Source organism: Engystomops pustulosus, chromosome 1, assembly GCF_040894005.1.
Source record: "Engystomops pustulosus chromosome 1, aEngPut4.maternal, whole genome shotgun sequence".
NCBI lineage: Eukaryota > Metazoa > Chordata > Amphibia > Anura > Leptodactylidae > Engystomops > Engystomops pustulosus.
The window spans coordinates 260,355,459-260,379,732 of record NC_092411.1 but is presented as its reverse complement, the minus strand read 5'-3'; the positions used below and the strand labels follow the sequence as shown (position 1 = coordinate 260,379,732).

Here is a 24,274-nt window from a genome sequence, read left to right as displayed (position 1 = left end):
TGTACGATAGGGTAAAAAGGTATTGTGAAACTTGCCCTGAGTGTCAATTGCATGCTCCCATGGTACACTTGTGTACAGATGTGTTCTCAGAGTTGCCTGGTTACACATCTGTAATTAAACATGACATTGTCACTGAGCCAGGGATAAAGGTAAGATCAAGGCCGTACCGAGTCCCTGAGGCTCGGAGACAAGCCATATCAGAGAAGGTTCAGAAGATGCTGAAGCTAGGGGTTATTGAGGAGTCCAAAAGTAAGTGGGCCAGTCCAATTGTTCTAATCCCCAAGCCCAATGGGACGTTGCGATTTTGCAACAATTTTAGAAAATTGAATGAAGTGTCTAAGTTTGATGCCTATCCCATGCCCCGGGTGGACGAGCTTATAGAGAGACTAGGGGGAGCTCGGTACTTCACCACCCTGGATCTAACTAAAGGCTATTGGCAGGTACCCCTGACAGATAGGGCTAAAGAAAAGACAGCCTTTATCACCCCTGAGGGCCTTTTTCACTATGTTGTGTTACCGTTCGGGCTTCATGGGGCCCCCGCTACCTTCCAACGGTTAATGGACATAGTGTTAAAGGCACATAGGAGATACGCTTCAGCCTATCTGGATGATATTATCATTTACAGCCAAGACTTGGAGAGTCACTTGGCCAAGGTACAGGCCGTAGTAAACTCGTTAGGGGCAGCGGGTCTGACCGCAAACCCCAAGAAGTGTGTGCTGGGAATGGAGGAGACACACTATTTGGGGTATGTGATCAGTCGAGGTATAGTTAAACCTCAGGTCACCAAAATCGACGCTATACAGGGTTGGCCAGGGTTGACCAGTGAGCACCAAACAAGTCAGGGCGTCCCTGGGCATTGTCGAGTACTACAGACGGTTTATACCAAACTTTGCCACCGTGTCCGCTCCCCTGACAGACCTGCTGAAGGGTAAAAGGCCTGTGATGGTCCGGTGGAATGAACAAGCAGAAGGTGCTTTTCAGGCCTTGAAGTCTGCGTTGTGTGGATCTCCCGTCCTCATTGCGCCAGACTTCAAGAGAGAGTTTATTGTGCAGACGGATGCGTCAGATGTAGGACTGGGAGCTGTCCTGTCACAGGAGGTGAATGGCGAGGAACACCCCATTACCTACCTCAGCAGGAAGCTCACGCCAGAAAAGATTATAGTATATTAGAGAAGGAATGTCTGGCGATAAAGTGGGCATTAGAGTCCCTACGGTACTACTTGCTGGGACGACAGTTCCGTTTAATAACTGACCACTCTCCTCTCACGTGGATGAGTAGAACTAAGGAGAAGAATGCCAGGGTCTCTAGGTGGTTCTTGTCCCTCTAAAATTTCAGTTTCACGGTGGAGCACAGAGCCGGGAAACTACAGGGCAATGCGGATGCCTTGTCCCGAACGCATTGCTTAATGGCGTGTGTGGAAAAACCGCTATCTGTCTTACAGGCAGATAAAGTGCAGGTGGTAAAAGCCCTGGATTTGTCTGCAGTAACTCAAGGGTTAATGCAGACATATAGTAAGCAGGAATAGTCTGTTTGGTCTGTGTTGGCCTAGCTAACATAGACACATTGGTAATGGCCGTACTGGACCTGCTTATTATGGAGTAAGGGTAGGCTGGTAGTGGGACTCCTACTCCATCCGGGCTTCTGTCCTGGGTTTTTGTATAGCCCACAGATGTGGTTCCCAGGCCTCGTTAGAGCCTGATTTAGTCTGCAGGCCAGAAGCAGGAGGAGAGGCACTACCTGGAGAGCTGAAGGCTAAGACTGAGTTCACACAGTAAAGGTAACTGAGTGCCTCCAGTCAGGGCCGGTTCTAGAGAAAGTGGGGCCCCAAAATAAAACTATTTTATGACCAGTCGCAGTCAGCAAGAGGCTCCTTTAGTATGGTAAAACAAACTGTAATATGGGAGAATTTTATAGGAGATAGATAAATGATAGGGAGATTTATGGGCAGCATGGTGGCTCCGTGATTAGCACTACAGCCTTCAAGCGCTAGTCAACATCTGCAAAGATTTTGTATGTTCTCTCTGTGTCTGCGTGGGTTTCCTCCGGGTCCTCCGGTTTCTTCCCACACTCCAAAAAATTACTGGTAGGTTGATTAGACTGTGATGCCCATTGGGGAGAGGGACCGATATTTTCTGAAAGCAGACACTTGCCCCATTTTCAAAATTGCATCAAAGATTTTATAGACATAGGCGCCTTCATGCAATTTTGATTCAAATTGAAACATTTTATTAAAAATACTTAAAATTTGACTTTGATGGCAAAAAATTTGATCCAAACATGGACATTTGTAGAGTTCACAAACGTGCCCTATTGATATGTTCACATGAATAAATCCACATAATAGCACTAAAACTGTATCAACTAGATATCTACTTTTCAGCTAGACATTTTTAGACAGTCACAACCTGCAAAATATAGCAATAAAACAGAATAAAAGGTAAAGGCGCCTATAGAAAACCTATAGAATTTTGAAAGCAGACGATCAGGCGATGCATTTGGCAATTAACATTCAAAATTTCCTCTAAAATATGTACAAATCCAGATACTTATATAAAGAAAATATACTTTCCTAAAACAGTAAGATATGAGGAGATCATACATACCACACATGTGTATATCCGCCAAAATATGCAGCAAAGGGAACTGCAGAAAATTCACACAGATCTATCATTGTCTGTTCCTTAGACAATGGTCACCCAAATAAATAACTATATATCCATAAACCTCTCTAATGAGATAATAAGTCACGTTTAGATGTGCGCCATTGTATTAGCCGCACAATAACAGAACCCTCAGCGCTTCATAAGAATGAAAGTGAGAACGTCATAACATAGGTGTAAATAATGGAGGATGATGGGAAATAAAAACTTTATTCCCGGACATGTGTGTGTTTTTGGTGTTACATATAACTTTATGGACATGTTCTGGTCACGGTGTAGTCACATTAGGCGAAGAGGATCGAATGTTCATCGTATCAGTCAATTTTCCCAACAAAAAATAACTATCACAAAATAAAAGGGAATAAGAGAGAATGGGCCACATTTATCACTTTTGTGCGCCTAAGTGTAGTAGTTGCGCCTCAATTCTGGCGCACTGTTTTCCAGAATTTTCACAAGCTACAACCATCTGTGATAAGTATATTTCCTGCCTCTTATTAATTACTTTACTTTAACACAGTTTAGGCGCAATTTTGGCGCAGTTTCGGCGTAATGTTAGATTCGGGCACTTACTGATCCTGCTACAAGCTCCTCTCTGCTTCTCCCACATCCCAGAATGAAGATAACACTCACAGCAGCACCCAGGTGTGTGACACCCAGCACCCAGTGATCTCCTCAGCAGGGGCTTCTCCTGGAGGGGATCCCCCAGTGCTGATCTTCTGCTGCACCCCTGTAATTCTGCACAGTATCCCCCTCAGACACACTGGTGTCTGAGGGGGATACTGTGCAGAATTACACGGGGGACACTTGTCTGTGATATCTGCAACATTCTGCAAAGTTCTGAGCTCTTGCTTTGAGCTCAGGAGTCTGCAGAATGTTTTGTAAATAGAAGGTGATGAGCTGTAATTAGAGTCTGCAGCTCCTGTCTGCAGAGTATCTCATGTCTGTATGATCTGTTCTAGTGTCTGCAGAGTATCTAATGTCTGTATGATCTGTTCTAGTGTCTGGCTGAGCTCTGTTGCTAGAAATGAGCTGTTCTGCAAAGGGGCTCAGTGCTTACTTCTCAGTTAACGCCACCTTCGGGTTGGAGTGTTTTTGCGCCCGTTTTTGCGCCTAAATGAAAAGTTGCAAGTGATCAATATCATTAGGCGCTGGATTGCTAGGATAAATGAGGGAAAGCTGGTTATTTTTGCTGCGCAGCTAGTTTGCCATTTAGTCGCAAAAATTGCGCAAAAACGGTGCGCCTGAATGAAAAGGCGCAAAAACAACAGAAAAAAACGAAAACGATTGATACATGTGGCCCAAAGTGTGTTCTTAGATAGTTCTGCATAGAGAAGGGTTAAAAACATGAATATTAGTTGATATTATCCCTTCTCAAAATGTAGTAACATATAAAGTGAATATTTCCATTATCTGTGAGGTGCAGCAGCTCCTGTGTGCAGCAAATTCTCCCTGCAGCCTGATGGCTAAGAATCTGGATTGGAGTGGGGGGGTTAATTTCAGGGGGCTGTATCTCTGGCTCTGTGACACATAGAACCTCACTTCTTTTTTCCTATGAAAGGAGAGAGTCTCCTCTTTTATAAGAATCTAAATTTGTTTTCCTAAGTTTTAGGAAAACGGAGATAATAACTGTTAAACTGCCGTTGGGAGTGATTTTTATATATAAAAATGGCACCTGATATTCTCACTTTAAACCTGAATATCTCTGGATCCAGGGCACCTAGAAACAAAATTCAAGATTCATTCGAAAGAAGAGATTCTCCCCTTTCAGGGGCCCTGGGCAATTGCCACCTTTGCCTACCCATAGCGCCGGCCCTGCCTCCAGTACTACTGCTGGCCAAGAGCGTGTGCCAGGCAGCCTGGTACCCGTATAGCTAGGATCTGAAATTGTATTAGGCAGTGCTTAGCGGGGCAGGATTTATTTTTGTGTTGCTTTATATGTTTCAAAACCAAGGCTGAATTTATGTTGTTTTTTTGTAAGTGTGAATAAAACACTTTATTTGGACTTTAACCCTGCGTATGTCCCTGCTTCCTGCACTGCTATAAAGCAAATACCAGAGCAATTCCCCACAGTGCTGACAGAAATAGAGTATACAGGTTGTCCCTAACTTAAGAACACCCAACTTACAGACGACCCCTAGTTACAGACGGACCTCTCTGCCTGCAGTGACCTCTGGTGAAGCTCTTTATTTTAGTCCCAGGCTGCAATGATAAGCTATAAGGTGTCTAATGAAGCGTTATTGATAATCCTTGTTCCCATTAAATTTTAAAAATCCAGTTGTCAGTGGGACAAAAATTTTTCATCTGGAACTACAATGTTAATTTATACAAGGTATGACTAACATACAAAATAAACTAAAGAACAAACCGAAAGAACCTATCTAGTATGTAACCCTGTAAAATATAAGAAAGAAGATGATACTATTGTAACTTTTTTCTGATGACTTTGTAGTTCGGATCCATTTTAAAGAAATCTATACTGGAAGTCAAATACTATCTGACGCTGCAAATATACCAACACCTCTGGAAAAAAATACATTGATTTCTATAGGGATAAACTTAATGGCTCTTCCGAATCCCAAATGAGCACACCTCCGCAAATTAGAAAAGTAACATAAATCAAGCATTGTCGTGTGGTTAGAAAGAGATGAATTAGATGGAACATCACACTGGAAAACCTCATGATCACACCAAAGCTCAGTGCTTGGACCCCATAGGAGTGGCTACTGTTTCATATAACAAAGCTATGAAACACAGTAGCGCTTCATTGTAACTAACGCAAATCTACAAGCGTTTCATCTAACTACAATATACAAAGAATTAATATGTAGTTATAATAGGTAGATCATTTTTCAGGACCATTGTTTCAATTTATGGTCTTTGTGTTAAAGGGACGCTGTTTCTAGCTTTTGCACCTCTAAACTAACAACATGGTATGAAAAATGCTTTCTAACAATCCTTCTCCAAAAATAAAAGTAGCTGGTTTAACAATTAAAAAAATATAGGGGCAGATTTACTTATCCGCTCCATTCGCGATCCAGTGGCGCGCTCTCTGCAGTGGATTCAGGTCCGGACGGGATTCACTAAGGCAGTTCCTCCGATGTCCACCAGGTGGCGGCGCTGCGCTGAAGTTCCCCGGAATGCACTGATCTTCACCAAGCCGGACCGAGTAAAGGTAAGCGCGAGTCCTGCGACACTTTTTTTTAATTAAATGCGGCTTTTTTACCAAATCCATCAGGTTTTCATTCGGCCACGCCCCCGTTTTCCATCGCGTGCATGCCATCGCCGATGCGCCACAATCCGATCGCGTGCAATACAGGGAAAATCGGCGCAAATCGGAAATATTCGGGTAACACGTCGGGAAAACGCGAATCGGGCCCTTAGTAAATGACCCCCATAATCTCCAAAGTCATATGCACATAAGAAAAGAAGAGTCATGTATTTCCTGAGATGAGTCACTTTTAAAAACTGGAAGAGAAGCTGCTCTATGGTATCTAGTACCTAGAACCATTTTAGGGTATCATATTAAAGATGAGTATCTCATCTTTCAAATCTCGTTAAGATTATGGTTCTGGGAGTTACATAACTGGAGATGCAGCGCCCCCTGCAGCCTGTGTGTGATGTGACGCTCCTGGTGCTGGCTCCACTATGTGCTTACTGGTTCTGGTGCCCCCTGCAGCCTGTGTGTGTATGAGAGATACAACTGCTACAGAATGCAGCTATGGGGGAAGAGAGCATGTCAAGCACTTGTGTAGCTGATATTTGTGTCTCTCACATGTGTATAAGAGAACATAGCATGTCAGGTACTTGTGTAGCTGATGTCTGCGTATTACACATGTGTATAGCAGAACATGTCAGGTACTTGTGTAGATGATGTCTGTGTATTACACATGTGTATAGGAGGAGATAGCATGTTAGGCACTTTTGTAGCTGATGTCTGTGTCTCACATGTGTATAGCAGAACATGTCCGGCACTTGTGTAGCTGATGTCTGTGTCTCTCACATGTGTATAGCAGAACATGTCAGGTACTTGTGTAGCTGATGTCTGTGTCTCTCACATGTGTATAGCAGAACATGTCAGGCACTTGTGTAAATGATGTCTGTGTCTCACACATGTGTATAGCAGAACATGTCAGGTACTTGTGTAGATGATGTCTGTGTCTCACACATTTGTATAGCAAAACATGTCAGGTACTTGTGTAGATGATGTCTGTGTCTCACACATGTGTATAGCAGAACATGTCAGGTACTTGTGTAGATGATGTCTGTATCTCTCATATGTGTATAGCAGAACATGTCAGATACTTGTGTAGCTGATGTCTGTGTCTCTCACATGTGTATAGCAGGACATGTCAGGTACTTGTGTAGCTGATGTCTTTGTATCACACATGTGTATAGTAGAACAGGTCAGGTACTTGTGTAGATGATGTCTGTATCTCTCACATGTGTATAGGAGAACAGAGCATGTCAGGTACTTGTGTAGATGATGTCTGTATCTCTCGCATGTTTACAGCAGAACATGTCAGTTACTTGTGTAGCTGATGTCTGTGTCTCTCACATGTGTATTGCAGAACATGTCAGGAACTTGTGTAGCTGATGTCTGTGTATTACACATGTGTATAGCAGAACATGTCAGGTACTTGTGTATCTGATGTCTGTGTCTCATACATGTGTATAGCAGAACATGTCAGATACTTGTGTAGCTGATGTCTGTGTCTCTCACATGTGTATAGCAGAACATGTCAGGTACTTGTGTAGCTGATGTCTGTGCCTTTCACATGTGTATAGCAGAACAGGTCAGGTACTTGTGTAGATGATGTCTGTATCTCTCATATGTGTATAGCAGAACATGTCAGATACTTGTGTAGCTGATGTCTGTGTCTCTCACATGTGTATAGCAGGACATGTCAGGTACTTGTGTAGCTGATGTCTTTGTATCACACATGTGTATAGTAGAACAGGTCAGGTACTTGTGTAGATGATGTCTGTATCTCTCACATGTGTATAGGAGAACAGAGCATGTCAGGTACTTGTGTAGATGATGTCTGTATCTCTCGCATGTTTACAGCAGAACATGTCAGTTACTTGTGTAGCTGATGTCTGTGTCTCTCACAGGCAGCAGATAAAGCACAGACACTCCTGTACTCTGTACATGTGCCCAGGTGAATTTACATAATAAGGAAAAGATGATTTTATAATGATGAATGTATGAATTGAATAGATAAAGGCTGAGTTGCAATCCTTGTGAGCTGCTCCAACAGGTAGTGGTGACACAATAAGTTACAGAAACCTGATAAAAGGTGTCCTTTAAAGACATAGGCAGCGATTGGATTTTATCTGCAGCTAGCATCCTGAACTAGGTCTCTAAAGGAAATCAACCATTTAAAATGGTCATTTTGACCAATAGGCACATGATCCTATTCGGCGCTCCTGGGCCCCTGACACAGGGCATTTGGCTCTCGGGCACAATCATAACAATGCATGCGCCTTGCATGCTTGAAACTTCTCCCCCCTCACTCCCGAGAGCCATTCACGTCACAGAGCTCTCGGGAGCATTGGCACATGCGCACTGTATCTTCATACTGTATCTTCGGCCATGCGAAATTAAGATACAGTGTGCATGCTCCAGTGCTTCCGGGAGCTTGGTGATGTCACCGGCTCTCGGGATCAAGCGAGGGAGGATAGGGGGGTGAAGTTTCAAGTACGCAAGGCGCGTGCATTGTTATGATCGGGACCAAGCGCCCTGTGTGAAAGGCCCAGGAGCGCCAAATGGGGTCATATGCCGGTTGATAAATCGATTTTTCATTGAAACTGGGGATTTCTAGGCTTTATCCCGATCACCTCCAGCATCGGCTTACCTAGAGCTGTGGAGCAGTACGTTTAGGTCAGAATGACCATTTTAAAATGGTAGATTTCCTTTAACATCCTGTATCTCTGGTTCTGTAGCTCCCAGGACCAAAATGATGGGATTTGAAAGATGAGAGTCTTATCTTTAATATGATACCAAAAGTTTGGCTATTGGTGCTGTAAAACTAATACTGGCTACAATTCTTGTATAGTGCCTATTGTCTAGGGGTTAAAGAGGGACCAGGAGGACAGTCCAAGGGGTAGAACTTGAACCTGTGTGCCCTGCAGATTTTGCAAAAGATCTGTAGCTAGAGTGAGGACAGGTTTTGTATGGAATTAAAGTCAGTTTAGTAGTGAGTAGAAATGTACTCGACTCTAGCTTCAAAGTAGTGTAATATAATTTTGTTATAAAATTTGGAGATTGTCACCTATTCACCTTCGTAGAAAATTAGCAATTACCAAGTTTATAAATGTTAATTGTATGAATATGTTACACTTCATCACTACAAAGCCTCTGTCAAGCAGTCAGGAACAGTCAGATGGATTACTGCCAGGGCTAACTTACCCCTATCTCCACCAAAACAAGTACAGTATGAACATTACTTTACATACAATCTTTCTCAAGAAAATAATAAAAGCCAATGAAAACATTTTAAGTTCCCAACCAGTCCCGATAAAAAAATACTTGTTCTATGAAAATCAAGGCCTCGCACAGCAACTTTAAGAGAAAAATAAGAAAAAGTTATGACCAATTCAACAGTAAAAATATCTTCTTGGATGTTGAGAACCCTAATGCTACGATGTGGTACCGCCAGGGCGTTCCACAGGTGCGACTTTGTCTGCAGTGGCAGCCAAGGCGAGGTACATAGACGTTAGGCAGAATTGTAGTTGGTCAATCGCAGGAGGTCACGACGGACAGAATGGGATCAGAGTCGGGGACGTAGCAACAGGTCAAGGCAGACAGCAGAGGAGCGTAGTCAGGAACGGAACTGGGGTCACAGTGGGAAATCACTATAAATGCAAAGGGCATGGGAACAAAGCTTTTTCTAAGGCTGCTAGGCACAAAGACCTGGCAGGGAAGACAGGAAGGGGCTGGGAATTTATCAAGAAGTGCAGCTGGCCAGCGCCAATTATCTGTGTGCTGGCCCTTTAAATGTGAGAGAGCTGGCACGTGCGCGCCCTAGGCAGCTGGAATGGGTGCACGGAGCCGCAGGACATGACGCTGGATGCGAGTTGCGCGGCTAGCGTGGCGAGGGGCACCCGTGTCAGTGGAGACATCACCCAATGCACCCTCTACAACCTCTTGCTGCAGTCTGTGATTGTCTCGAGCTGAGTGGAAATCAACTTAAAGTTCATGTGTGTACCATGCAGCCGGGTGCATTCTTGTGCATCCCGCATGACTGGAACATATTGCCGGATTTCCCCTTGGCCAATCACAGCCATGGCTAGAATGTAGGGGCATCAAATTGCAGATTGGCTGCACGACCACCAAAATGACAATATGTCCTGGATGTGCGGGGGACCTGAATCTCAGAACCAAGCTTATAAAGCAATCACTCTCACCTCTAGCTGTAGCGACCATGCAAACATTGTCAATGCTAATGGTGGTGGAAGGTGCTGCACTGGACTATAGCCTCAGAGAGAGGTGAGTATACCTCCTGCAGCCAATAGTTAAAAAAGAAACATCAAACATGGAATATATGTATTTTTTCATCACATCCTACATCTGAACATACAAGTAAGGAGCAAATTTCTTTAAAACTGGCAAAATTATGTTTATCTCAATTTGAATTTGTAAGTAACGGAGGATGATTAATCTTTTTACAGTCATACAAATGATATACCGCTATATTACAATTGTATGCAATTTAATTATCTAAAGCAAAGTGTGAATAGATTCCATAGTAGAAGGTCGGTGAATCTATTTAATTAGCCTTTGCCCGTGACGGACTGTACGCGAGCCTGACCTTCGCTAAAAATACTATATCTGAATGCAGAAAACTGCATCCAATCTGCCGTCCACACAGTCTAATAAAACTGTCAATAGAAATATAACAAAACACACAAAAGCCTCAGCACTTTGTGCAAATTCATATACAGGTCCTTGTGTAAACAGGGATTTAGAGGTTTCCTATGAATAGCAATGTGCATGTAGTCAGAAAGTGAATGATCCCGCACGTGTTGCTATGGTAGTGGGATACCGTATTGTAATTGCTTTATGTCTTTATAATAAATATCTGCACACAACAGAGGCTCGTATTATGGTAAGGGACCTCTCCGTCACCTCCCTGAGTATTTACTGATATAATGATGCTTCAGAGAGGGGGAAAATGATTAACTGTTAATACATGGTAAAGATTTGCTGTGATGTGAATGTGACGGGGACGGGTAGAAGAAGGGAAATGATTCCTCATGTCTTCAGGCAGCTGATAGCGGATGAGCAGTACTTTCCATTAGCGGGCGCGCAGCATCGTTCTGCACAAATACAACCATATGTCTACTTATCATATACAAACAGAATATTAGGGGGATGTGCGCTCATTAAGCAGAGACAATCTCAGAAAACTGTGACTTCCCCATGGCAAGGATAGAAGAAAAACTTCTCTTAACTATGTTTAACCCATTCTGAGATACACATAATGTCACGTGCAAAGACATACAAAGGTGCACAATGTAGTAAAAGGGGGTCCTCAGTCTAAATTTCCTCCGACATAGTGAAAAACAGATGGAAACTGATGATGAAACCAATCCCAATGGATTACTATGAGGACATTTTTGTGTGTCACGAAAATTATGGCACATAGTATGAGGGGCCCCTCCATCATGATTTCCCTGGACGTTGTCAAAAACAGATGGGAACTGATGATGGAACTGATTCTCATAGAAAGCGCAGCTAATGGCATCCAAAGAGTACAACACAATCAAGCCAACCACAAAATCTATATCATGAACATATGTGGGAATGTTATTGGGTCCGGAGACATCAGTTGTAATGCCGGATATCCTCCTGCCTCTGTGAGTCTAAAGTTTAAAGACTCTTTTATTACTGACAAGACAAGAAAAATGTGCATCAAAAGGGGCTGTTACTGTTTAGTAGGAGTATAAGCAACATTTATCACGGATGTGCGCCACAATTCTGCAGGATGAAGTAAAAAATGGTGCATTCTGCCGGAGCAGTGCATTGGCTTCTCGAGCTACAAGCCAAAATAATGGGACATATATGCCTATACTGTCTGTCTACCTACTGTATATTCTTACTTCGGGTGATTCAGTTTTTTGGCAATGCTGGAAATTCCAGGAATTCATAATACAAGCGGTCCCCTACTTAAGAACACATCGACTTACATACGACCCATAGTTACAAAAGGACCTCTGGGTATTGGTAATTTACTGTACTTTAGCCCCAGGCTACAATAATCAGCTATAACAGTTATCACCCTGGTTCTTATGACAACCCTACATTTTTTAAATCCAATTGTCACAGAAACCAAAAAAGTTCTGGCTGGGATTACAATGATAAAATATACAGTTCCGACTTACATACAAATTCAACTTAAGAATAAAGCTACAGACCCTATCTTGTATGTAACCCGGGGACTGCCTGTACTCACGTCGGCTAAAGAGTGGCCTCCTTGGACCATGTGACATTACACCCACCTGACCACGTTTTCTCACTTTATTTGTTATACCGTGGTTTGAGAAGTTTTTTGAAAACCGGAAGTACTAACACAGGATCTGGAGACTGGGGCGGGATAAGTATGCTTTCTTTTTTATTTCCCACCCCTGCCCCTAAAAGATTCCTTAATAAAATATTTCATGCTAGAAAACATTTTTGGAACCAATGTGGCCATTTTAAGCCGCTACTATTCACCTTGTCTCATGCAAACTTTTAAAACACTGCATGAATGTAGCATGAGGCATTTTAAGCAGTCTTATTTGTGCAAACTACAACAGATTTCCATCATAAACTGATTGATATACGGGCCCCCATGGCACATGAACACCATCGGATGCTGCTGTCTCATCCAAAACGCATTTAATTGGATCCAAAGAAATAAGTGATATTTTCCTTTCCATCTGTCACTAACTCAACCTCTTAAGCTTTTTTATATCATTACTAAAGTGGATGTTATGGCAGCACTTATTACAACCACTGTCCTAAAAGAGAAAACATACTACATTAAATACTAATCAAACTGCAATAAAAGTCTCTTTATATATTGCACTCAGTAGAGAGATAACTGTGGATACAAGTCTTCAGGGAAACTTAAAGAATGAAAACACATTTAGCTACAGCCTCTGAAAACTTCAGGAAACCACTTGGTAACGACAGCTGGGTCCAGAGTCTAAGTGGCACGCGGTTTGTTCCAGATCCCACCGCAAAGAAGGATGAACTTGCTGAGGCATGGTAACACCTGGTCGTTCCACAGGTGCAACTTTGTCCGCGGTGGCAGCCAAGGCGAGGTACAAAGTCATTCAGCAGAATCGAAGTCTGGGACAGGCAGGAGGTCAGGACAGGCAGCACAGGATCAGAGATGGGGACGTGGCGGAAGGTCAGGGCAGGCAGCAAAGGGATGGAATCAGGGTCACAAAAGGAATTCACAACATGAGCACAGAGCATCAGGAACAAAGCTTTCTCAAAGGCACAAAGATCCAGCAGGGGACACAGGGGCCAGAAATTTGACAGAAAGGGCAGCAGGCCAACGGCAAATATCGGTGAGCACAAGGCCACCGTAGTCAGCGCTGGAACATGGCCAGGTGAGGCAGACAGCCGTGGGGGTCTTGGGGCACAGAGAGGGGCGACCCGAGACATGGGTGACAGGTGTGACAATGAAGGAGTGTCAGTGACAGATATACCAATTGCACCATTTAAAGGGGCTGACCATTTTCAGCAAATAATTGATATGGTTTGTGTTATACAAGTTATACACTTTTCCAATATACTTTCTGCATTAATTCCTCACTGGTTTCTAGATCTCTGCTTGCTGTTTTTCTATAGAAAGCTTCTATGTTTACTTCCACGGGATAGAAATCTGTCCATGGTCATGTGATGTCACTCGGATGCACGGCTCGCTATATCACACAGCTCTGTGACACCTGTGTGACCATGCACAGATTTCTACCTATTGGAAGCAAACATAAAAGCTTCCTACACAAAGACAGCAAGCAGAGATCTAGAAAACTATGAGGAATTGACACAAAAAGTATATCAATGCTATTTATTAATATAAATTGTATAACTTTTCTTTACACAAACCATATCAATTACTTGAAAGTGGACAACCCCTTTAAATATATAAAAGTGATAAAGTAGCTGCAGCATTATAATAACTGATTTGTACATAAAAGTCCATGCATGACCTGGGGTGTCCTTGCCTTGATAGAGCACAACAATACTAGGGACGTAAGGTTTTTAAAGTTAAAGGGGTTGTCCACTTTTAGCACATTCCAGCAAAAAATTGATATTGTTTGAACATTGAAAAGTTATAACATTTTCAAATACACTTTCTGTATCAATTCTTCACGGTTTCCAAGATCTCTGCTTGCTGTCATGCAACAGGAAGTTTCTATGTTTACTTCCAGTGGATAAACATCAGTCCATGGTCATGTGGTATCACACAGGTGAACAGCTCGTTATAACACACAAAGCTGAGTGATGCTAACGAGCCGTGCATCATCACATGACCATGAACCGGTGTTTATCTACAGGAAGTAAACATAGAAGCTTCCTATAGCAATACAGCAATCAGAGATCTAGAAAGCCGTGAGGAATTGATACAGTAAGTATATTGGAAAATTAAATAACACATTATTACACAAACAATATAAATTATTTGCTGTAATGTACTTAAAGTGGTCAACCCCTTTAAGGTGGACTGGTGTAATTAAACTAAATAAATAATCCTCCACTTTTATTTTGGAAATCCTGTTTCTGCATATCAATAAGTCTTATCACCCTTTGCTTAATGTAGTGAAACTAGCAAACCTTCACAAGACCGGGAAACGTCAATACCGGTGATCAATGGCCTAAACATATTAAGGATTCTGGAGAGCTAGGAGAGTTGGTGAGATCAATACTACTGGATCATTCATGAAGATCTGTCATAGTCATCAGGGCTATCGTCACAGTGTAAGCAGCTAACTAATATTTTCATAAAAGTAACTGATCAAGTGCTGATAGGTCATAACCAAAAAAATGTACGACCATCCAGGGTTTAATAATAAGAATGTTCCTTTTTATGTAGAGAAACAGCACCACGCGTGACCAGGGGCTGTGTGTGGTACTGCAACTTCTCCTAAGTGTAACACAGTATTATAATAAAGGATCATCATGAATTATCATATTATGGGGAATGTAAAAAATTGCTAAAATATTCTTTTCTGGAGATCTGATGAGTCTTTTTCAAACACAAGGCACAAATGCTATGTACAAGGGCACCTTTAGTTTATCAATGTGTTGCCTAAAGCTAGAAAAGTAATTAAACAAATGTATGTAAGTTGTAATAGTAGTTTCAGGGAGGTGTTTGACTACTACTCCAACTTACTGAAGTTTATGGCAAATCATAATGTTCAAAACAGCAATGAAAATATCAATCTCAATCACTGATCAAGTGAAATATGGAATTCTGCAAAATGATTCCACCTAAAGTATCTCAAAGGGCGTTGTCTCTAGTCCAAATCTGTAAAAGCCTCAGCCACCATTCCCAAGTCCATTTGTGATAATGGTGTTGTAAGGGCAGGACACGGACAAGGACAGCGAGCCCTAATTCTGAGACCTTCCTACAGTCCCTGTATGTTTACTGTGTCTACACCAAACAATGGGCAGTAACTGGTCGTGATTCCCTCCCAGTTGCCAAATTGGAAAAGAGTGACAAGACAGACAAACAAATAATACAAACCAAAAATTGAACAAATAGGACAATAGTCGAGAGCGTAAACCAATATCGAAAACTCAGAATAACAAATAGTAGCAGTAAGTGACAGAAAGCTAGCAATGCAAACTGTCTGATCAGCAAAAGAGGATGGTTTATATCAGAGTGCTCCAGGTGATAGAGGCAGGGCTCTGAAGGTGTGTGAGCCATGAACCTTGATGATTCAGAGAAGGATTTCAAAAAATCAGCAGTCCAGCAAATGGAGCACTGTTCAGACTGCTGATTGAAAAGCACCAGATGGAATTCAGCACCTGCTCAGTGTGACAGTGCAAACTGTAGAAGACCGAGACACAGATGTCTTCCGATAGAGATACCTTTGTGTCCCCCATTAGGCATCCTGACTTGATTCAACTGCTACTTTAACTATGCACTTGTCAAGGATGTAAAGATACAAGGTATGAGGCTTAAAAATCTACTGATTAATGTATAATAATGAATAAATATTAATGCAATAGCATTAGAGTGCTGACCCTACTCACAACCCCATGACCTTACCACAAGGCCAAGACAGGGTGTAGTTAATTTTGGTAATAAAGGGCATTGATTTTTTTCAATCTATGTGACAGACGCTCTAAATCTGTATAGGTCAGTTCATGAGAATATTGATAAATCATTTGTAATAGTAATCTCTGGCCTTACTATGTGAAGTTATATGCTATTAAACAGGTACTTGATATATGACATTGTAATTAAATGGTAAGTCGCTACAATTGCATATTGGTGTTCACAAGGTAGTAATGAAATACTTTGTAGTATACCTAGCCTTTCATTACATTTGGCAGGAGTAACACTGTTTCTAGCCATTATATTACTAATAGTCTTTATTTCTCTAGTTTGCATTTACTGGTGGATGGAGACCTCGCTGCTGTGACTCACAGTGATTTCTGTATTTCATGATAACACCCCTGATTAGGGGCGAAGGATCATAAGAGCTAAAGTAAGATATGTCATATCTGCTAAGATATGTCAGGATTCAGGGGTAGTGGACCCAATGAACCACTGCTAACGATGACGTAAGCCAACACCTGGGACCAGAGCCACAAAGTGGGTTGGACTTGCTGCAGCATGGTACCACCAGGTCGTTCCACAGGTGTCGACAATGGAGCCCAGACTGGTTCCTCAAAGATGGACAGGAAGCCGTGACCAGGTCATTCCTGTCCCAGAAGGGGGTAGCCATGCCAGGGCATTCCCGGAGAGCAGACTGACCACGAATGCCACCTTAGACCTCTCTCTGGCAAACTGTGTAAACATCAGCTTGATGTGCAGAGAGCACTGTGTGATGAAGCCTTTGCACAACTTGGGATCTCCGTCATACTTTGAGGGCTTGGATAATTGCAGTGTGGGATCTGCTGAAGATGGTGAGGCCAATTAGCGGGAGGTGCCGCAGGAACTGGAAGCTGTTGCTAGGTGCCAGTAACTTATGCATAATGGCAGTCAGCTGGTAAAGTTGGTGATCCTGCATGGCAATCTGCTGGGCCACAATCGTGGTGAGATTGGCCACTACTGATAGCGGTACCTTGGTGGGATCCATGGCCAGATCTTACTGTCAGGATTCAGGGGTAATGGACCCACTGAACTACCGACAAAAAACGGGTTGGACTTGCTGCAGGGTGGTACCACCAGGTCGCTCCAGAGGCACGGGCACAACTTTGTCCGCGGTGGTGGCCAAGGCGAGGTGCAGAATCATGAGGCAGAGACGCAGTTGGGGACAGGCTGGAGGTCAGGACAAGCAGGGATCAGAGTCAGGGACATAGCAGAAGGTCAGTAGAGGCAGCACATGAGTGAAGTCAGGAATGGAATCGCGGTCACAATGGGAAATCACTATAAACGCACAGGACATAGGGAACAAGCTTTTTCTAAGGCACAAGGCTTAAAAATCCATCAGGGGACACAAGAAGGGGCTGGCAATTTATCAGAGCCGAGGGGAATGTAAGTGAGGCTGCAGACATGATCCAGGAGCACAGGGAGGCACACGGGTGCACCTGCTACAAGATAGATTGCAAAGTGTTTTATATTCAGGAGTGCTAATGATTCACTGTGTGCAGAGCTTGTTGAAAATCATCCATACAAAAGATTTTCCACAGTTCTGAAGTGGATAACCAAAGTGGATATTTTAAAATTGTTAAATTATACTTTTATGTATGTTGTTAGCATACCAACTGTCCCAGATTCCTCCACACACAGAGAAATGAGTGTGACAGTGCCAAAGCAACCCTTTTGTGCAACCTATTAATGTATATATCTTATTTAAAGGGAATTAGTAAGCAGTGTTAGGTATTGGCCCTGGTAACCATACCTTTGTATGTGTTATCAGTAGCAGAAGGACATAAGAAATGCATTTATATTCCAGGAATGAAGCTGAACTTGGTGCACTGGTGTGTGAGACTTACATTGCCTCCCTGTCCCTATGCTCTGAGTAACTGCTGCATCCGGCTTCTGTTTTAATACTGTGGCATCTACTCTAAGGGAGGGGCAGTGATATGTTCAGAGAATAGATCTAACACACCAGGGAACCAAGTCCATGTCACCATGTTGGAACTAACTACAGGTCCCCTGGTGCCACATGGCCTGATGAAGCAGCACCCTGTGTCCCATTGTTAAAATGTGCCTGCTGACAAGCAACAACCAGGAAAAGAAAAAGACCAAAAAGTTCAACCTCTATGTAAACTTCTTTAAAAAGATGCAATTTGCTCCTTAAAAAATATTTACACTGTATGCAGTAAAAATGTACTATCATGGAATAAGTTAATGAAGAGCAATATCACCACTATGATTTCAGTATTATGTAGGGCCACCATCAGGGCGGTATTGGCAGCTCAACTGTGCGGAGCCTGATCACCGTTATGAGAATAGAGGGCAGACCCCTTTCTTTAGAGCCGTGACCGAGAGCCCAGAACAGGCCAGCAATATGTCATGGCTGGAAGAAATTAACCATGAAGTTCTGGACCTAAAGGAGAAGATTGTCACCTATATGTAGACACATATCTACAATAACTGTTAAGAGGAGACTGTGTGCAGCAGCCTTCATGGTAAAATAGCTGCTAGGAAACCCCTGCTAAGGACATGCAACAAGCACAAGAGATTTGTTTGGCCTAAAGAACAAAAGAAATGGACATTGGACCAGTGGAAATCTGTGCTTTGATCTGACGAGTCCAAATTTTAGATCTTTTGTTCCAACACAGAAAAGGTGAATGAATGGACTCTACATACCCGGTTCCCACCGTGAAGCATGCGTTTAGTTGGACCATCATTTATTTTTCAACAGGACAATGACCCCAAACACACCCCCATGCTGTGTAATGGCTATTTGTCCAAGAAGGAGAGTGATGGGGTGCTACGCCAGATGACCTACGCCACAGTCACCAGACCTAAACCCAATCGAGATGGTTTGGGTTGAGCAAAAGGGCCAACAAGTGCTAAGCATCTTTGTGAACTCCTTCAAGACTGTTGGAAGACCATTTCAGGTGACTACCTCTTGAAGCCCATCAAGAGAAACCAAGAGTGTGCAAAGCAGTAATCAAAGCAAAAGGAACCTAGAATATCAGACATATTTTCAGCTGTTTCACACTTTTTTGTTAAGCATATAATTCCACATGTGTTACTTCATAGTTTTAATGCTGCAAATTTAATCGCAAAACTACACCACATAGGAGGTGGTGTATGTGGGTCCACAGCTACTACAGGGGGGAGATTTGTCTCAAACTTGCAGAATTTTTAGTTTTTTGCTTAATTTTGAAGTTTTTGCTCAATTTTATGTTTGAGGTATCTGAGAATTTCCTGCCCAAAAACATTGCAAAAAGGCAGAAATTGAGCAGATGTTAAACATACGTGTGAGTGGTGCAGTCTTTTCGCATAGAGCACACACAGCTGATCACATAGGAAGGCATTTAACACTGCACATACACTGGACTATAAATCCGACTGTTGGAAACCTTCCAGTCTAACACATAGACAACTGCTCAAATTCCTACCTAATGATAAATCTCCCCCTTGGTGCACATGTGGGTGCACAATGCACAATGCAGCCCCATAGAGGTGAACAAGGTGTAAGGCGGGCCTGTGCACCAGTGCTCCATACATAAAAGGTACCTTTGGGCTCCTGTATCTCTCGGAGGTTATACCCCCAAGGATTGGATACCTATTCCCTTACTAGAGGATCATTGGTTGCATAACTTGAGTACAACCTGAGAGTGGTATAAAGCCATAATTAAGTGCATATAGAGATGAAGTGCTCCATCAGACACCATGCAACAAAACAGGCAATGAAGTCATTATTTAATTTGGCCCAAGTGGATTTATATATAGACCTACTATATCGCTTGTAACATAGGGGTGAATATGGATGTATAGTCATTTTGTATGGTGCCGCCCCCTTGGCTGTTTGAGTACATTTGATAATTGTATCCACTACATGGAGATCATTACTATTCTGCATTGGCTGAAGTGGGTTAATGTAATAGGCACATTATGTAAATCATTACAGAATATCCTTTACAGAAACGTCCCATTGCCATTGAAGCATGTAATTATTTTTTTTCTTGTCTAATTTGCTTTGTGAGTTTCATCGTCTTGTTTCTGTAATGGACGTAAGACTGCATTCACTATCCCATATGAAGATAATGATAACCAGCAGGAAGTCAGAAACCTGTTGCAGTGTGGACTATATTCCCATAAGCAGAGCAGCACAACACATACACTGCAATATACACAGGAGATAAACATTAGAGAACACACAATTTCCTAAATGTCAAGGTCATTGTGTAGTCCGATGTGAATTTATCCTAACATAAGTAAAATAGCAACTGACTAAAAATGTAAATAAGATACCATATATACTTGAGCATAAGCCGAGGCATCTTATTTTAGCACAAAATACTGGGAAAACATATTAACTTGAGTATAAGCCTAGGGTGGGAAATGCATTGGTAACAGTCTCCCTGAGTAATGAAAAGCGCAGCAGCCTTCCCTCATTAACGAAAATGCCCAGCAGCCTCCCCAGTACTGAAATCCCCTATTCTCCACCCCTATTAATAATATGCCCCATGCTGCCCTCACCAGTAATAATATGCCCCATGCAGCCTCCCCCAGTAATGAAATTCCCCATGCAGTCCTACTCCAGTAATAATATATCCCATGCAGTCCTCCCCCAGTAATAATGTCCCATGCAGCCCTTCCCTGGTAATATGTCCCATGCAGCTCTCCCCCAGTAATAATATGTCCCATGCAGTCCTCCCCCAGTAATAATATGCCCCATGCAGCTCTCCCCCAGTAATGAACTGCCCTACAGCAGACCCACCCCTCCAAGTAATAAAATTCCCTGCAGCAGACCCCTTAAAAATAATAACTTAAGGCTTACCTCTAGCGCTTACCATGGCATATCACTCACAGCTCCCGGCGTCTTAATGGCAGTGTGGGCAAAGGCGCATCAACACATCGCTACATCATAGCATTATAGCATTTGTGCAGACAGAACGCATAGACACCCCTCTGCCCACACTACCAGAGGGGTACTACTAACTGATACTTGCAAGTTGTTGCTGTTAATCTGACACCTAGTACTAATTTCCTTAATTATAGCTAGCTTGCACTGACTTTGCTAAAATACTGAGCTCTTCCAAAGTGACTGAAACCCTCCAGCAGCAGGATGTCCAGATGAAGGCCAAAGAGATGACCCTATCAACCGTAGCAAGAAGAGGTGGTCTTCCAGATCTCTACAACATCACAAACTCATTCAAGTCCAAAGGCTGGTCACCCTCGAAAGACAAATGCAAGAGAGGACATATGTGATCACACATTGGGGCTCATTTACTTACCCGGTCCATCCGCGATCCCGCGGTGCGTTGTCCGACGTTGATCTGGAGCTTGCCGGGATTTACCAAGGTCGTGCGTCCGAAATCCACTAGGTGTCGCTGCTGCGCTGAAGTCCGCCGGAGTTCACCTTCTTCGTCCCGGTGCATGTGAGTGCTATTTTTTTTTTTTTAAATTCAGTGTTTTTTTCGAATCCGTCAGGTTTTCCAACGGCCACGCCCCCCATATTCTGTCACGTGAAAGCCGGTGCAGATGTGCCACAATCCGATCGCATGCGCCAAAATCCCGGGGCAATTCGGCGCAAATCGGAACTATTCGGGAAACCCGACGAAAATGCGTGATTCGGACCCTTAGTAAATGAGCCCCATTGTTCTCTAATTTTGATCTCCAATGTAGATAACAGGCTTGTGCTAGACTATGATTTCCTTTCTGTACAGTTGTCAGATGCATGATCCCATATTACGTAGTGAAATTTTGTACCCATAAGTTAGGGGGAAACTGCCATGACACTTGCCACGGACTAGTCACTCTGTCACATAAATCATTGACCCAGGTGAAGGAAGCCCTTGCTCTGCCTTAAGAATCACAGTTTTATCGCCAGTTTAATACATAATTTATTTCGTGAGATTCTTACTCCAAACTTTCGAGCAACAGAAAAAAGGTCAAGTCTTTGTAAATTTATGGTTCAGCTAACTGCTCACTTACCCATGAAATAGAAAGCAGCACTGCAGACGGTGCTGCCGAATATAAAGTCCTCCAGCAGATTAGGAATAAGGGTGAAGGGGATGCAGAAAAGACACAGCATGAGATCACTGACTGCCAGTGACAGTAAGAAGATGTTGGTGACCGTCCTCATCCTCTTATTCCTTATTAGGACCACTATTACCAAGCTGTTGCCCAGGACACCCAGGAGAAAGATCAAGGAATACAAGAAGATCCTCACTCCCTGATGCAAATCTGCAAGAGAAAAATGTATTCATTGCTGGATATATATTTCTTACCATGCATTGTTGTTTAGTCATAATACTTACCTACAGAAACAATATTAATAATAATGTAATAATAATTAATAATTAATGTGTTAAGAGATTCTTTGGAACTGTATTGCATTTGTGCATTAGATTGTGACATTCCTCTTGATATACTCAGCTTTCCTATATCATTCAGGCTGCTTTTGCATCATGGGTTAAATAATGTAGTAGATTTAACTGCGGTCCTCTGTAAAACTGCAGATATCAATTGTGATACGACAAACTCAGCTCTGCTATAACTGCCTACCGAATAATAATTTAATATCCTCCCCATATGTAGTCATAAAAGTTTTTCATCTGTAGTCAGTATACATAAGTAATGCTAAAGATTTATTATTTTTATTACATTATCCACAGACAGGATACAGTAATAACTACAGCATGAAAAATACAACTTATAGTATATGAATACCAAAAATATTAATTTTTATTAAAGTGCACATTATTTAATATTATTATACGATGATGATTATTAATTAATATTAATTACTCAATATGAGTTTTACAAATTATTACACTAATTGTAATATACCATTATACTTTATTGTCATTATTGTTATATATTATTATTATTATATATTATTTATTATTATTATTATTATATATTATTTATTATTTTTATTCAGCATTATTATTTTGTGTTATTACCGGTATATCATTTCAAACATTATTTATTATTATTATTATTATTATTATATTTAATTTATTATATCATAGAATTAATTGTATAATATTTCTTTATTAAATTGTTATATTACTACGTCATTATTATTATTTAATATAATTATATTATTTACTATATTATTATTTCATATTACATATTAATTGTTCAACATTTTTTTTAATTATAATGTTATTATGATTATTAATAAAAATACAAATCCACACAGTGAGTTCATGCAAATGTGAGTTCATGCAATCAAGTTTGCTCTAGATATATGTCTTAGTATTCCAAACTAGTTGTCTTGCTTTGACTTGTAGTTCCACATTGCTCTATTCATAGTCAAAGCAATTTCTATCAAAATATCTATAAAAAAAGTAAAGGCACCTTACCTTTGCTAGGGACAGTAGTGTTGTGTGAATAGTCCCCTAAGCAGCTGATGATGGCTCCATTGTCTGTGATCTCACAAATGATCCCATTGTCACTTGTATAATTGTCCGCATGAAGATTATAGAGCGTTTCCATGTCTGACAATGTTCTCTGGGTGTGATAGAAGAATAACTAGTGTCTTGCCATGTCTCCCTGTGATCCGATGCTGGCTGAGGTCTGCTGGCAGGATTCCTATGAGAGAGATGTGTGAGCAGTCCTGTATCCAGGCTCTAACTCCACACACTGAATGGAGTGCACATACACTGAAGTGGAACTCATATTCTGCAGTGTCCCACCCTCTCTGGTTATTGGTCAGGATCTTCTCACTTTTGGTAAAAAAAAACTGTTATCAAAAGGTAGAAGAAGCACCTGACATGTTCTGCTCACTTTCCTCCTGGTCTCTTTATGTAATCATTCACTTACGGTGCACATTACTGAGAAGTTGACGAAAAAAAATAAGAGGAAATCCTTATTGACATGGATTTTATAGGATTTTCTTGTAAATAAATTATTAAATCATTAGGGCACATTTACTTAACCGGTCCCGCGGAGTTCACAGAAAGTGCATTATCCAACGATAATGCACTGTGCCGCAATTCACTAAGATTGTGCGCCCGATATCCTGCATGTGTCGCCTCCCCGCTCAGGTCCGACAGAGTTCACCTTCTTCTTCCTGGTGCATGTAAGTGCATTGTCTTACGACCCAGTTTGAAACTTAAATCCTGCGCTCAGTCCGAATGAGTCAGATCGTCCGACGGCACGGTCCCCGATTTCTGGTGCATGGAAGCCAGCGCAGCCGCGCCACAATCCAATTGCGTGCCACACGATCCCAGGGCAAACCCGTTAAATACCTGTCAAAGCTGCGCAAAACCCAAAAATAGTGAACAAACCAATGAAAGTGCGATCCA

At 42.0% G+C, this 24,274-nt stretch overlaps 1 protein-coding gene across 1 annotated transcript in view; it reads right to left on the bottom strand.

Annotated features, from left to right (window-relative positions):
* The window catches only part of CCKAR (cholecystokinin A receptor), a 59,428-nt gene extending 35,829 nt beyond the window's left edge, over positions 1 to 23,599 (bottom strand). The window contains exons 1-2 of the mRNA XM_072125985.1: positions 23,330 to 23,599; positions 21,951 to 22,202 (exon numbers count right to left, since the gene is read on the bottom strand). Coding sequence (XP_071982086.1) covers positions 21,951 to 22,202; positions 23,330 to 23,462 — 385 coding nt within the window. The 5' untranslated portion in view covers positions 23,463 to 23,599. The remainder of the gene's footprint in view (positions 1 to 21,950; positions 22,203 to 23,329) is intronic.
* Positions 23,600 to 24,274: the final 675 nt, after the last annotated feature.